This window comes from Anas platyrhynchos, chromosome 10, assembly GCF_047663525.1.
Source record: "Anas platyrhynchos isolate ZD024472 breed Pekin duck chromosome 10, IASCAAS_PekinDuck_T2T, whole genome shotgun sequence".
Lineage (NCBI taxonomy): Eukaryota > Metazoa > Chordata > Aves > Anseriformes > Anatidae > Anas > Anas platyrhynchos.
The window spans coordinates 14,377,030-14,391,652 of NC_092596.1; the positions used below are offsets into that span (position 1 = coordinate 14,377,030).

At 45.9% G+C, this 14,623-nt stretch overlaps 2 protein-coding genes across 2 annotated transcripts; one reads left to right on the forward strand and one right to left on the reverse strand.

Moving 5' to 3' along the window:
* The first annotated feature begins 108 nt into the window (after positions 1–108).
* On the forward strand, positions 109–5,061 carry BRCC3 (BRCA1/BRCA2-containing complex subunit 3). Its single transcript, XM_038184165.2, has 8 exons — positions 109–268; positions 400–519; positions 920–1,007; positions 1,619–1,707; positions 2,312–2,367; positions 2,929–3,060; positions 3,613–3,656; positions 4,323–5,061. Exons 1-8 carry the CDS (start codon positions 164–166, stop codon positions 4,472–4,474), a joined length of 786 nt encoding a protein of 261 aa, XP_038040093.1. The 5' UTR covers positions 109–163; the 3' UTR covers positions 4,475–5,061.
* Positions 5,062–5,343: 282 nt separating this feature from the next.
* Positions 5,344–14,355, reverse strand: GCNA (germ cell nuclear acidic peptidase). Its single transcript, XM_027465216.3, has 10 exons — positions 14,197–14,355; positions 13,350–13,396; positions 12,560–12,611; positions 12,093–12,166; positions 11,031–11,489; positions 10,527–10,698; positions 10,161–10,305; positions 7,954–8,092; positions 7,221–7,425; positions 5,344–6,501 (listed from the first exon to the last, which is right to left on the reverse strand). Exons 1-10 carry the CDS (start codon positions 14,292–14,294, stop codon positions 6,249–6,251), a joined length of 1,644 nt encoding a protein of 547 aa, XP_027321017.1. The 5' UTR covers positions 14,295–14,355; the 3' UTR covers positions 5,344–6,248.
* Positions 14,356–14,623: the final 268 nt, after the last annotated feature.

Sequence of the window (14,623 nt, forward strand, 5' to 3'; positions counted from 1 at the left end):
AAGAGCCCGGAACCCCGGAGCCGCACCCGCGGGGGCGACACGGAACCTCCGCGGCGGGCGCACCGCCCCGCGCTGATTGGTCGGCGGAGCCGGCGAGGAGCGCGGTGATTGGCCCTCCGTGAGGGGAAGGGGCTACTTCCGGTGTGGGCGGCGAGGAGACAAGATGGCGGTGCAGGCGGTGCACCTGGAGGCCGACGCGTTCCTCGTGTGCCTGAACCACGCGCTCAGCACCGAGAAGGAGGAGGTGATGGGGCTCTGCATCGGGCAGGTACCGCGGGGCGCGCCTGGGGGGCGGCGGGGGTGGCTGGGGGGTTGTGGGGGGTGGTGGGGGGCGGGTAGCACAGGGCCCTGCCCCCCCCCCTCCCCTCCCCTCCCTTCCCCTCCCGTCTCTCCCCTCAGGTGGACGCGGGCCGCGTGGTGCACGTGCAGTCCGTCATCATCCTGCGGCGCTCCGACAAGAGGAAGGACCGCGTCGAGATCTCGCCCGAGCAGCTCTCGGCGGCCTCCACCGAGGCGGAGATATCCTTGGGTGCTGCCCCCCCTCACCCCCCCCCCCCCCCACCACCACCACCAAGGGCTGGGCTGGGCTGAGCCGCGGGGAGCTGTGTCTGGGTGCCCCCCCTGCAGAGCTGCCCCCCCTGCAGAGCTGCCCCCCCTGCAGAGCTGCCCCCCCTGCAGAGCTGCCCCCCCTGCAGAGCTGCCCCCCCTGCATCGTCCTCGGCAGCCTCCCCACCCGCCCCTCACCGCCACCTACAAACCAAATACACCCCCTGCTAGTCCTGGGGGAGAGGACTCCATCGGTTCCTTGTCCCCTCTGTAGGGATGGTTTAAGCTCTGCTCTGCTCGTGCAAAGTTTTTTGTTTTTTTTTTTTTCTCCCCCTTGCTCTGTTGCTTCCAAAAAGCGCCTTGACGCACACACAGGTTGGCTGAGATGACGGGGCGCCCCATGAGGGTGGTGGGCTGGTACCACTCCCACCCCCACATCACCGTCTGGCCGTCACATGTTGGTAAGAGCAGGCTCAGTCTTGGTTCTGTGCAAAAGCTCCTAGCTGGTTAATTATCTTAATTAATAGTGGGCTTTGAGAGCTGCACGTCCCAGCTGTCAATGTTTGGTTTCCCAAATGCCTAGACCATGGGGGTTGTGCTCTGGTGCTCGAGCTGCCCGAGCCCCAGCAGCCCCAGAGAAGCTGGTGCTGGTGCTGCTGCTCTTCCAGGCAGCAGAGCTAGAGCTGGGGCTGGGTAATAGCAAAAAGCTGTGGGAATCGTAGTCCTGCTGTAATGCTTTTTGACGTCTCCAAGTGTTAATGCAAAAACTAACGCTTTTTTGAAAGAAAGATGTATCTTACACCTGCTGGACGCTGTGGTTATATGGCTGATCTGCAGCACCAGGCTTATGTTACGATCCTTTCTTGTCTCATTAACTCATCTTGTGTTTTTAAGACTTGCATTTAATTGTATTTTAAATGGGATCAACATTTTTACATAATATCCTGGAGTAAGTACTTTTAGGCACAGGACTGTTATCAAACTCCAGGGTCACCCTTAGGAACCTGGAAAACCTTTTCCAGGCCTTCAGGTGAACAGTGCAATTCTCCTTGTCTCATTTCTTTGTCTGTAGATGTCCGCACACAAGCCATGTATCAGATGATGGACCAGGGCTTTGTAGGGCTCATCTTCTCCTGCTTCATTGAGGACAAAAACACCAAGGTAGGTAACCTAAGAATGGTGATTAAACCCTCCAGGTGCTGAGGAGAAACGTGGGCCCCAGGGCAAAGCTGAAATCCTGCGCTTGGCCTTGGGTGCAGCCTGCAGCAAGGGCCGAGCTCTGCTTGGAGCACAGTCAAAGCAGGGCTGAGCGGTGGCGTTTGGATCGTACTCCTGATGGCAAAGGAAGGTGCTGTTAATTACTGTGTGCTGAGCAGGGGTGGCTTTCTAGCCTGCAGTTGTGCTGGTGTCAGGGCTCTGGGACCGCATCAGCTGGCTGCAGTGCGTGCACCAAGAGGTTTCAGTGCCCTTCAGGCCAGCAGGCACAGCCTAGTGCAGCCTCCCAAAATGCTGCTGCAGCACGGGGTGAGCTGACAGCCGTGTCTTGGCCAGGCTTTCCTAGCAGCTCTGGTCTAAGATTATTTTTTTTCATACTTAGTGGGTCTATCAATGTTTGCAAAGAGTTCCAGCAGACCAATCCAAGCATAAGGTGTATATTTCTGCAAACTGTTAAATGCTGTTTGAAAATACTCTGCTCCCTGAAGGATTTGGGGGTTCTAGGCGATGTTTTGGTACTTGACATCTGACTTCCTGCTGCCTCTCTTAGACAGGCAGGATTCTCTACACCTGTTTCCAGTCCATTCAGGCCCAGAAGAGCTCAGAGTGAGTACAACAGGAATATTATGTTTAGTTGGGATTTCATTTCATTTCTCCTTTCTGGATTGTCTCAAGTAAGTGGCTTCTGGGTTCACGGTGAGCAACAAATAGGTACAGAGATGCCTGAACGAGGTCTCCTTATCTCTGCTAATGCAGGCTGCTCAAAGAGAATCTGAATTTGACTGATTTAGGCGAGATAATTTAGTAATTTAATTTGAAAGCTGATGTAGAACGCTGTCGTTTGTGTGTGAGTGCTGTACTCTGTCGTGTGAAGGCCCAGCTCCAGAATTCAAAGCTCCAAGGGGTCAGGCCCTGCCAGTTGTATGCGTGCTGTGCATCGTGTTGTCAGTGCTGGCCCTTCAGCTGCTTCAGTATTTCTATCAGTAGAATTTGAAGTAAGAGTGTGGCTGTAAAGGCTTCCATTTGCCTGTCAGTTGTGGCACATGTTCTCAGAAGTAAACCTGCAGTGAGCCCATGAGCCAGACTGTAGGTTTGTAAAGGCTTTTTTAAATTATTATTATTCCTTCTCTGCTGCTTTGCAGTTAATTGTGTCTGATACCCTTGTAGGTACGAAAGGATTGAAATTCCCATTCACGTTGTCCCGCATGAGACCATCGGGAAGGTGTGTCTGGAGTCAGCTGTCGAGCTGCCCAAGATCCTGTGCCAAGAGGAGCAGGATGCCTACAGGAGGATTCACAGGTAACAACCCAGGGCTGCAGCCCTCTGCAGGGCTCTTCACTGACACGTTCTGCTTCTGCTGTACCTCAAGTGCCTCAGCAGGGATATAGAAGTGAGAAGGATCAGCACCTGGTGTGCCTTTGTAGGAGCGCTGAGGGAGCACTCTCATGTTACAGTGTTGACCTTGTACTCCCGCGTGTGACTTGCACGTGAGCTAAGGGAACGGCTCCTCCGATGCAGTGAGAGCTAACGCACGTGTGGGCGAGTGGTGGTGCTTTGCTGATGTGTCTGTGTGTGAATAACTGGTGTTTAACCAGGGTAAGAGTGCTGAGAGGTCAGAAATGAGATTAAATGTAATATTTTTTTTCGTTCTCCTGCCTCTGGTGCTCCCCTGAGTGCCATTTCTGTGCAGGAAGGTCTGTTATCCTTGTGAACGTACGGGGCTTCTACCAAACAATGAGGTTTAGAAGTACGTGCACTGCCAGCTGTAGGTAGCAAGTTCTAGAGCCTGGACCTGCCTGATAAGCACTTCACTGCTGTTGTCACTCATTTGCTTTCTGCTTCTTCTTTCAGCCTCACCCACCTAGACTCCGTGACCAAGATTCACAATGGCTCAGGTAAGGATTCCTTCTGTCTGGGTGTGAGCACCGGGTGCTGTTCTGGGAGCTGGGACACTAGAGCCTTGAGCAGTGGCTGGATGGTGCTGCTTTCGGGGGACAGAGCATGGTTGTGTAACAGCCCTTGTGAGCCCCAGCGCTGCCTTTGCTATAAAGAGCAGTTAGAAATAACTATAAAAGCACCAACTTCTTGGTTTTTCATTTGCTGGGCAGTTGAGTTTCATTCACAGATGCCGTGTAACCAAAAGGCTTCCCTGTTGCATTGCTTTTTGTCTGCTAGACTTTGTAATACTTTAAAGGAAAATACCAAGGGTTGTAAAGTAACTTAATCCTGGGGTTTATAAATGCTGTTCTATCCTTGTGGCTTCCTTAAGGACCCTTGATCAGTCAGCTAAAATTGCCATAAACTTTATTTATTTATTTATTTCCTGCTAGAACAGCAAGGGCTATGTGTATGTAGTTGTGGTGAGTCTTCAAGTAGTGTGTGTGTCTGATCCATGCGTGCTCGTATCTCCTGAACGTGATGTACAGGAAGCATCCAGCATCTCAGCTCTTGCCAGGGAGCTTGGGTGAATTCTAATCCTCTCTCTTCCCTAGAACATGCCCCATTGCGCTCATTGTAGCGTGCAGTCCTGTGTTTGCACTGACATGTGTTCTTGTTTGCAGTGTTCACAAAGAACCTCTGCAGCCAGATGTCTGCCATCAGCGGGCCCCTCCTGCAGTGGCTGGAGGACAGGCTGGAGCAGAACAAGCAGCGGGTACAGGAGCTGCAGCAGGAGAAGGAGCGGCTCCTGGAGGAACTCGCTGCTTTAGAGTGAAGAGGGAAATGCAGACCCTTCAGAAAAGACTTTGAAAAACTCTGTAGGACCTACCTGTGGCTGAAAGGTGGCCCTGCATTGCCTTCCCGTGAAGATATTAGGCTGTGCCTCTTGTCCGGCCCCATGCAGCAGAGCACTGCTGTGGGATAAAGGCTCCTGTCAGCCCCAGCTTAACGGGAAGCAGGGATCTTTAAGTGCTGCATGATGCAGTGTAATTCTAGCTCAGTGTTGGGGTTAGGCAGCATCTCTTGGTAGAAGAGACTTCAGTTGTGGAGGGTGTTGTCTCCCCCCTCCCCTATATTGTGACAGAAGGCCTTTTGCTTTACTTGTATTCCAGGAGCCTAGGACAGGAGGATTAGAGGGGGAAGGAGTTAGTGTCCCCACAGTCGTATCTGATGCTGCCAACTTCTGCCTTTTAGTAGCTTCAGTTGACCGTGATCTTGTATCTAATGATGTTCTGGATTACTGGTTACCCACCCAGGCAGGTAAGCGGTGGGAGGGAGACCTGGAAAGAGACTTGGAAGAGCTTTGACATAGGGTCTGTGCTCAGTGTACTTCAAACCAAATAAATTCCAAAGTAAGAACTACTTGGAGTAGAACTGAAATGGATGCTATGCTAAATTAAATATCAATCAGTACCTGCACTTTTTGGACACTTCTGTCCTATTTCATGTGGTGTTATTGCATATTCAGCATGGAGATTCCTTACAAAATGGACCCTGCAGCTCTCCTGGCAGCCAGGATTGAACCTCACAAGAAGGAGGCAGACCCGCAAGGTGACCCACTGCATGTGAAACTGACAAAAAGAAGAAAGCAGAAGCCTTCACAGACCAAAGGTACACAGCCATGATTAAATTGCAACACAGTAGTCTGTTTTGTTATGACAAATGGTATAAAAAACATTTATTGATTATTCAAAACTTAATAACCACCTGAGCAAACTTGTTCACAGCAGACAAATGTGTGTTGAATCATGTTCTACACGAAAAAATACGTTAGACTAGATCTTGTCATTCTGTGGTCAAAAAAAGCATTTGAAGTTGTTTTTTGTCTACCTTTCCTTTTGCATCTGTTGTAGCTTCAATGAAGTCTCAGTGACAGAGGCACAACTGCAGTCAAAAATTAATCAGAAAGAACTCTGATCTCACAAGGAGCCAGAGAGCTTTGCAAAAACTCACACTTACTATAAAAGAGTTAAGGCACTGTTTAAGAAAAACAGCCAAGGCTTACTTGAACTGTGAGAGAATGCCTGAATTCATACCAAGGTCTTCCTGGATCACTTGGGAGTGATCCAGACAGAATCGGAGGACTTTGCTCACATGCCTGGATTTTTCTCACAGCTGGCAGTCCCAGTCAGACATACACATAGCACACACAGGAATGTACTGAACAGATCAGCTCCTCAGAAGGAACAGTAAATTAATAGTTCACTGGAGTCACTGAATACATGCTACCAAGCACTATGTGTAAATACAGATCAGACAGTTCCAGACAAACACAGCGAGTCTAGCCCAGGAAGGGTCCAGAACTGCATCTTCTAAGAGGAATACCCTGGCTGATTGATTTGCCACAGACATTCTGTCATCATCATTACTTCTGCTCACTTAAGCTTTAGGGTCATCTTTATATTTAAAGTACTTCAAACTAAAGTTTTGAAGTATTAAAATTGTCTGGAATCCTCCAAGACACCTTCTCACAGATCCCATGATAGCCCATCTACCTTACCGCTACATACAAACGTTAATGGCATCAAGAAATTAAGTGCATCAAGCTGTTAAAAGGAATCTTCGAGCCGAGTTTTTAAGGCAAAATCAGCACTGAGTTTCCGCATAACCTCTGCGTGGCTCAACCCCTGCTGTTCTCTTTTAGTAAGTCCGTAATTTTCTTTCACATACTTTGCAAAGGGTGTGAGCTGTGTCCTAGCAGGAGTGCCATCTTTCTGAGTGGGCTGACTCAGGACCAGCCGCCCCCCGCAGAATGCACACACGAAGCGCTCCGTGTCCAGAGACTTGGAATGACGTCCAATCCTGAAAGGGAGAAGTGATTAATTTCTCACTTGTGGTGGTCAGGACTTTTGGGAAAGGGCTCCCTTCTGCCAGCTCCCTATGTCAGACATTTAAGCTAGCATTATAGAACAGGAAACAGACTACATCCTTCACAGAGTGACATGATCAAATCTGTATTAAGCATTTCTCTACCCTAGAACTTTCTCTGCTTTTTAGCTTAGCTCCTTCCTCTGTCTCTTACTTTCAGCCTGGTAGTATGAAGTGCTACACCATTTAGAAGCACCTCCACAGCCCTTCAGAGTTTCCGCTCAGAGGCACAGTATTTTCAGTGCTTTGTTGCATCTAAGCAATTAATGCATTACACAAAGTAAATACTTCAGGAAGATTGTCATGATTTGTGAGTTTTTTAAAAATAGATCAGCACAGATGATTGTGAGAAAAAAATTCCATTCATGCTTTCAGAGCATGCATTTACCCCCTTATTATAAAGGGGAAAAACTGCTACTACTAATATAAATAAATTTATAAATAACAACAAATATAACTGGTAAGTACCATCCTCTACCACAGGGCTTGTAATAGGATCCGTGTCGATCATGAGATAGGGATAACAGGAAAAAAAAAATCCCAAGTTCACTCGATACTAGCACAGCTTAAGAGACTCCTAACTTATAGGGGCAGGAAACTGACAAATTAGAGACAAAATACATAATCATATACAAGATGAAAACATTACTCACGTGGTTTTGCACAGCACACACTCATAGATGAATTTGTATTTAATCTCATAGTTGTGGCATCGTGTTACCATTGGCAGTTCTGGGTGAATCATAGCTGATTTCCTGGCGTAGAATCTCCAGAATCGGCCGTGCCCATCGCGAACACCATTGATCAGCCAGGTGGCTGCATGGCAAACCTCGTGGATTAACGTGTCTCGAAGACGATCTGCAGGCAAAACAAACCAAAGACATTAAGATCAAACATGGGGAAGCACAAACCCCTATCCTTAGCTCACTACTTCACACCTCTGATGCTGCCTTTCTTATCTACCCCCAACCCCCCGATGAAAAACACCAAAACTAGATTCAGTATGGGAAAACTGCAGGCACATCAGGGCCCTGCACAGCAGCTTTTTGACGTTTAATTTGCAGACAGATGTCATCTGGTAGCTGCCAGGAGTAGTTAACAAGAATAAACCCAGAATAAACTCTGTGAAATATGTCTTCAAATCAGTAATGCAAACAAAATAACGAGGTTGACGTGAATAGACCTTTGTTCTCACGTCTTGTAAATTTGCCCAGCCTCTTAGAAGGGTTGTGAGGACAGGTGCTATAATCAATGGATTTATTTGTTTAAGATAATACAAAGTTTCAGACCAGGACCCAGCTCTAAATCTCTTACTCCTGTCCATGTTTTTAACCTCTGGAACATGCTTTCTCACATTAGAATCAACACAGATTTTCTTGTACCAACCTGCAGAATCACAGACTTTCTCAGAAAGCTCTATTCGAGCATAACGCTGTGCTTCAGGACCTTTTGTTTGCCCCGTTACACAATATCCTGCTGTTTTTCTCATTTTCTTGTTCCAGATTATTACCATATTCTCTGGTAACTGAAAAACAAAACAGTACACGTAATCTACCCTCTCCTGTCCCTCCCTTATGTTCCTCAGGCCTTCTGGCTTCCCCAGTACATACTGCAGTCAGTACTGTACGTCTCTATTTGTGCCTTTAACATCGCCATCACCAGCAAACCCTCTCCAGGGCTTCTTACTCCCATCACTCTGTATTTCTATAACCAACTGTGGAGTTTCACAATGCAGGATGAGACAGAGTCCCTTAGGTCCTCTGTTCAGCCTCCAACAATAGCTAACAGTGCTGCTTAAGAGGAAGTACAAGGACAGGTGAGGAACGCAACAGAACTGCCTCTTCAACATACTCTTCCCAACGGCTAGCCATTTGCAATACAATGCCTCGCTGAGACAGAGGTGACTTCTTTGCAAGAAATAGCTTCCCATTTTTTTATTGCCTTTTAAAATACATATGAATTTCTAGCATCCACAGTAGTCTCTGATCAGAAGTTCTACAGCTTAATCATTTACATGTCAAGTACCATCTGCTTCTGATTGTTCTGAACTTGCAATTTGCCATTTTTGCTTCATGTACATTCGCACTGTGAGAGGATGAATAATCACCTTCTGCTTATTCTCTGTGCTGCTCCTGATTTTATAAGCCTTCGTCACACCTCAGTTACCTTTTGTTCTTCTGCCAGTTTTATCTCATTTGAATTAGTTGAATGAGTTTAAGTAATTGTTCCAACAGTGTTAAGTGCCAGCACATATACAGGGCTGAAGCACCGGATTGCATGATCTTTCAGCCTGTTCAGCTCAGTTTTATGTAAAATTATGACCTTAGCCTGTCCTTGGTTAGCTCAACATTTTCCTCAGATACAGACACTTTCCTTCCTGAAGGAAGTTCTGTTGGAATTACTGAGGGCAGCACCCTTCCTTTCATGGACTTTTCCCCCAAGAGGAGGGCCTCCAGCATCCCAGAAGATGCAAAGATCAAGACAGTGGTTCTCTGAAGTTGAACTTTCCATTTGAAACACAATTTAAAACTAAAGTTCATCCGAAACTGTTATTAAAAGAATAATCAGCTTCTTAATCTGTTCAGCAATGACAGACAGGAACATGCAGTAGGAAAGCATGAAGACTGCACGTAGCATGACTAGGCATGAGGCTATAGCTCCTAACACCAAAGGGAAGTGCTTTTATCCTTCAGCTGCCTGATCTCCATGTACATTCCCCACCACTTGCCTTTTGCAGCTGTGAACAGCAAACAGCATTACCGCCCTTTGGTGGCTGTGAACTGTCAGAACAAGGTTACACAAGAATTAAAAAAAAAAAAAAAAAAGCCACAGTTCTAAAGCAGTCTGAACCGAGTGAAGCGTTGTCTGCTGTGGATGTCTCCCAGTTTCCAACTCATTAATTTTATGAGCAGATTGCAGCAACTCAGCTCAGCTCCTGAACTACTTGCAAGTATGTGGCAAGAAGCTGGGAACACAACAACCAGACCAGATACGACAGCCAGCAGATCCGCTTGTGCTACCACGAGCGGCTTGTGGCAATGCTGCAGTCTGCTAGCACATGCTGCTTCCGTAAGGCTGGCTGAGCAGTGATGGTAAACAGCCTTAAGCTTCTTTCAGCAGCAGAAAACCATAGCTGCCTTCACTGAGGCCTGCCACTGCACAGGCAGCTACAGAAACACTCCCGGCAGGCTGAGCTCATGACCATGCAGGTGCTAGAAAATACACAAAGATAAACATCAGTCACCTCTTCAAAGATGAAACTGATCCAATGCAACCTCATGTAGCAGTTTAATCTCATCAAGGACTCTGCTGGACACCATCCAAACTGCTCACTTAAGGATGGTACAGCATTACAGCTGGGAAAGCAAGCCAAGCTGAAAACTGCTGCATCACAGTGGTGAAAAATCCCTTTCAAAGAAATGGCTTGAGCTAACAGAAACAGAAACCATTATTATAACATGTAACTTCTACTAACTGAAGAAAATAAAGAGGCAAAAACATCAAAAACTGAGGAGCAACGTATTAACTAGGTTTTTATAACTGTAAAAATGTGAGTTGCTTTGTGTTTGAGTTCTTTTGTTTGTAAAGCCTACCTTCTGCTCAAAGATGGTGCTGTTATAGAGAGCGTAGAGCTTCTGTGTCAGCTCCTCTTTACTTTTCTTGAAATACTTCACATACTTGGAAGCTGGATTTGAGAGATCTTGCAAGAAACAGCCAGGCACTGAGCACACGTTAAGCCTACAAGAAAAGACATAAAGCAGTTTACTGAAGTTCAGATAACTCATTGAACAATAACGGTCACTTCATAGCCAATAAAGATCCCTGGGATGCTGCCATTGGCACAAACCTCTCCTGACTATTTTCACTGCCCTTGCCTCATGAGGCCAGTGAGGTCCACATGCTTATACTGTCTCCTTACCTCGTTAGGGGTGTGAATGTAAAGATGGAGGAATACTTACTTTTTCTCTGTCTGTGCCGAGCCTGAGCAACTGACTGACTCACTCCTAGGAATTCTCACAGAAGCTGTTACACTGGAAGGTGTTTCTTGAAGTGAAATGGAGTTTGATTTTGGTGTCTTGATTCCGTTCCCTTTTGAAGACTGGGCACCTTCACAGGGTGGCTTGATGTTTTCTAGTTCAACAGAAAAAGTCACAAGATTACGTGCTGTCAAAGAGTCGGGACCATAGACATAAACAATCAGGTAACAGATGATGAAAAAAGTCTTATGTTCCACTTCAGCACACTCTTTCTGTACATACAAAGGCCTTTACAACTGAGAGATAATTTGCTGTTGCTATACTATAAAAACCACCACTCTGCTGATGGAGCAGCAGAGTCCAAAATTGCAAAATGCTGGGTGGCACTTGCAAAGCATGTACCATGCAAATGAACAGAATTAGGTAATTAGCACTACCATTGCTTCTAAAATTTAATTTGCAAGTTAGCTAAGAACTATTTCTTACCTGTTGGGCTTGGCTGGTAGACAGATTTACTTGTGCTTATGAGCGGTTTTCGGGGTACACTTCGTTTCCTTACCCGTTCTATCAATGATTCAAATTCACTGTCTGAACTGTCTGATTCTAACCCTGTACTCAGTCGTAGTGGAACGGTTGGCGTTTTATTTTCTGTACTCTTTTCACAACTTCTTTCTTTCCTTCCAACGAGGAAGTCTGGACTACCTGTGGCAACTGACTCTTTCTGATTTTGTGGGGGTGGGAGTTTCATGCACCTCTGACTCTCTTTCAAGTCTTTCACTCCCCAATTTCGGTAGTCTTGCCATGAACTTTCCACAAAGACACAATCTTCACTGTCACTTAAAACCTCTGAATACTTTTTGGATTTGGACTTCTTTAATTTTTGGGAGCAAGCGTTTTCCTTTCCAGGAGTCATCAACTTCTTTGGGGTCTGAAGATCCTTAGGTGCTGTAATTCAAAGGAAACAGCTTAAAGTTTTGGTAATTTCACTTAGGAGATTCAAATTCGTCTTAACACAAAACGATTCCTTGAAACAGGACGGGGAAACACGAAAGACAGAAAGGCATCTTTGCCCTTTCTGTGTTACACACTGCCCACTTACTGTCATACTGAATGGACAGTCACTGAAAGATGTACTATCATAAGCTTTATTCCTGGTAAGAAAAGCTACACACGTGTGGGAATACAGCTGAACATTTAATATTAGAGTCTTACGAAATTAACAAGTGAAAGATAATTGAAAAAACACTCAGCCTTAGCTGATTAGAACATAGCCTACAGCATAAAGCACACACTTGCCAACAAGGCTTCTGACATCTGTGATGTGATCTGTCACGATCAACAGGTCACGTCAGATCTTAGAGTGATGACTGTTCACTTTTCTGGTCCATGTCACTTTCCCCTGCCTTCTCCCCCACCCCGATAATTCCTCCAGAAATAATTAATTAGCTTTTTGCAGTCTGCAGACGGTATTCATGAGGTCAGCAACGAAGGTTAGCTTTTGACCCAAGAGAATTTCTGCTTTATATTTGCTGTTGGACTATTACTTGCCCTTCTTTGTTGTGCTCCTTCTCACTTCATGGTCCAAGAAGAAATCATCCGAGTCATCAATGAAGTCCTTTAAACTGCAAAACAAGCAGTAAAACAAAGGCATAAGAAGGAAAATTGAGGAGTAAGATTGCCATATTAAAAAGTAACCTCCAAAATAAACATCTACCATAACATGTAGCAGTTGCTCACAAGTGTTACCACCTATATCTGCTAACAGAAATGGCAATACAATATGTACGCCTCCAAATGTCGCATTTTATGTAACCTGAACATATACAGACCAAACACATACCAGTTCCTCTGTTCACACTCACTTCCATACACTATCAGCGTATGAATCACTAAAACTTCTGATCATTTTTCAGTATTCAGAACAGCAGATACGATACTAATCAAAACTAATACATAAATTACTAGTTTGAAGGCTAATACGTAAAGACTGAGAAGTCATTAATTACAGCACCCACCTTGCATGTTCCTTTCTGGAGACTGGTTTGGGAGTTTTCATTCTAGATAAAACTGAATCAAAACGAAGATTAAGAACAAAGTTCTAATGATCATTTTATCACACGTTTTTTTGAGGAAAAACTTGCGACCAATATAAATTTAACCTAGACTTTAAAAAAAACAACAACACAAGAATCTTTTAAAAGTAGCTCCAATTCTTGAATCCTCAAAGCTCACAATAGCATTTCCTTCACTATTCAGTCCTCACCCATATCAGAAATGGGAAAGAAGTACTACTGTTTTGAACCTTGCAGAATCCAATGTATGTCAAAACACATCTCTAGCCAAAAACGTCCCTCCAACTGGTTAACAGTAACAGAACAGATGTTATGAGACATGAGGGAATTCTGACCAATTTAGATGTGTTTGGAACAGATAACGTTTAGAGAAAACGCTTACTGAAAGATACGCAGTAGGCTGAGAAGGTAGCAGGGACCAGACAGAATTGCAGCAACAAGAAACTCTTTGTCATGTCTGGAAGAGTTAACAGCAAACATAGCTGAGAAGAACAGAGAGAGCCTCATATACAATGCAAGGCAAAAGGCACATCCAAGACTGAGACACAAAATTCATGAGCTCTCACTGTGGCACGTAGCTACCAACAGTGCACTGTACAGGAGCAATGAAGCAGAAACAATTTAAGACTAACACCATGGAAGAAAATCATGCTGAAAAACTACTTAGTTATATGCAGATAAAAATACGACCTTTTCACATTCATTTAGAATACAAATGTGTGCTATTACTTACACATTTCAAATTCATCATCACTGCTTGATGAAAAGTACAGGGCAAGGCTGAAAAAAAAAAAAGTGGAATATCATTAAGAACATTAGGTCAACAGCAAGCAGACCTGCATCGCTAGCGCCCTGAAATCCCAGATGTATACTGAACACATACCAAATCTATACTGGAAAAAAACAACACAGTGAACTCCTCAATCGGGCTGTAAAGTTTTAAATTGTTTAAAACAAACATTAAAACTTGTATACTTAAGTTCGTATCAATATGTTTGATATTCAAATAATGATCGATCGCTGTCAAAATCTGAGACTGGACCATTTGGTGACACAAGCTTAGGACGTTATTCTGGTTTAAGCTCAGGTTGGGTAACAGACCTCTAAAAGGACAAAAAGTTGTTTCTTGTCTTATACATGGTACGTAATCAGGCAGAGAACGCTGAATAGAATTAAGTGTGAAACCTCTGAACACACATTGAGAAACGTTAATTTTGGATGAAGTGCACTTTAATGCGGTTGCCATGAATAATTAGTAGCGGTAGTTTTTAGTAAGGATATTTTAAAACTGGACTGCAATTGCCACGCAAACGTAGGCGCAAGCTGCAATGCTCCGCCTTACCAAATGCCTTAACTCATTTGGGGACAAAAAGCAAAAACTAAGAACCTGAAAATACACAACGTGTCTACTTAAAAGACTGCCTAAAAACATTCAGATGGCTTCTTTCAGTTACATTAAAGTTACTCATCCCTTATAAACCCTATGCAACGCGTTAAGGACCGCCCCCAACCCCCCCCCAAAACCAGCGCACGCCGTGCTCGGGCCGGACCCGCTTTCCCTACCCCCGGTCCCCCCTCACCTGCTGCCGAGGGAGGGGCAGCCCCGGGCCGGCCTCAGCGGGGTGGCGACGGACACGGAGCGCCCGGCCCGGTCCCCCCGAGCCCTGGGCTCCGCCATGGCGCCCGGCCCGGCCCCGCGGCCCCCGCTTCCCTTCCGGGGCACGGCCCCGGCCGCATGCGCGCCGCCAGCGCCAGCCCCGAGCCGGGCTCCCCCTCCCGGCCCCGGCCGCTGCTGCACTTGGGGCTGCGGCCCCCCGGGGTGGAGGCACCATGAAAGATGAGAGCAGGGGGCCAGAACGCTTCATGAATGTGTACGCAGCCCTTCTGAGCTTCTGCGCTGTTGGCAGTGAGATCTATACTTACCTGCAATTATTTCTGCTGAAATCAACAGCATTCTTTACAACAAAGCTGCAGGAATGCACGTAAAAGGCCAGAAATCCAGGATGC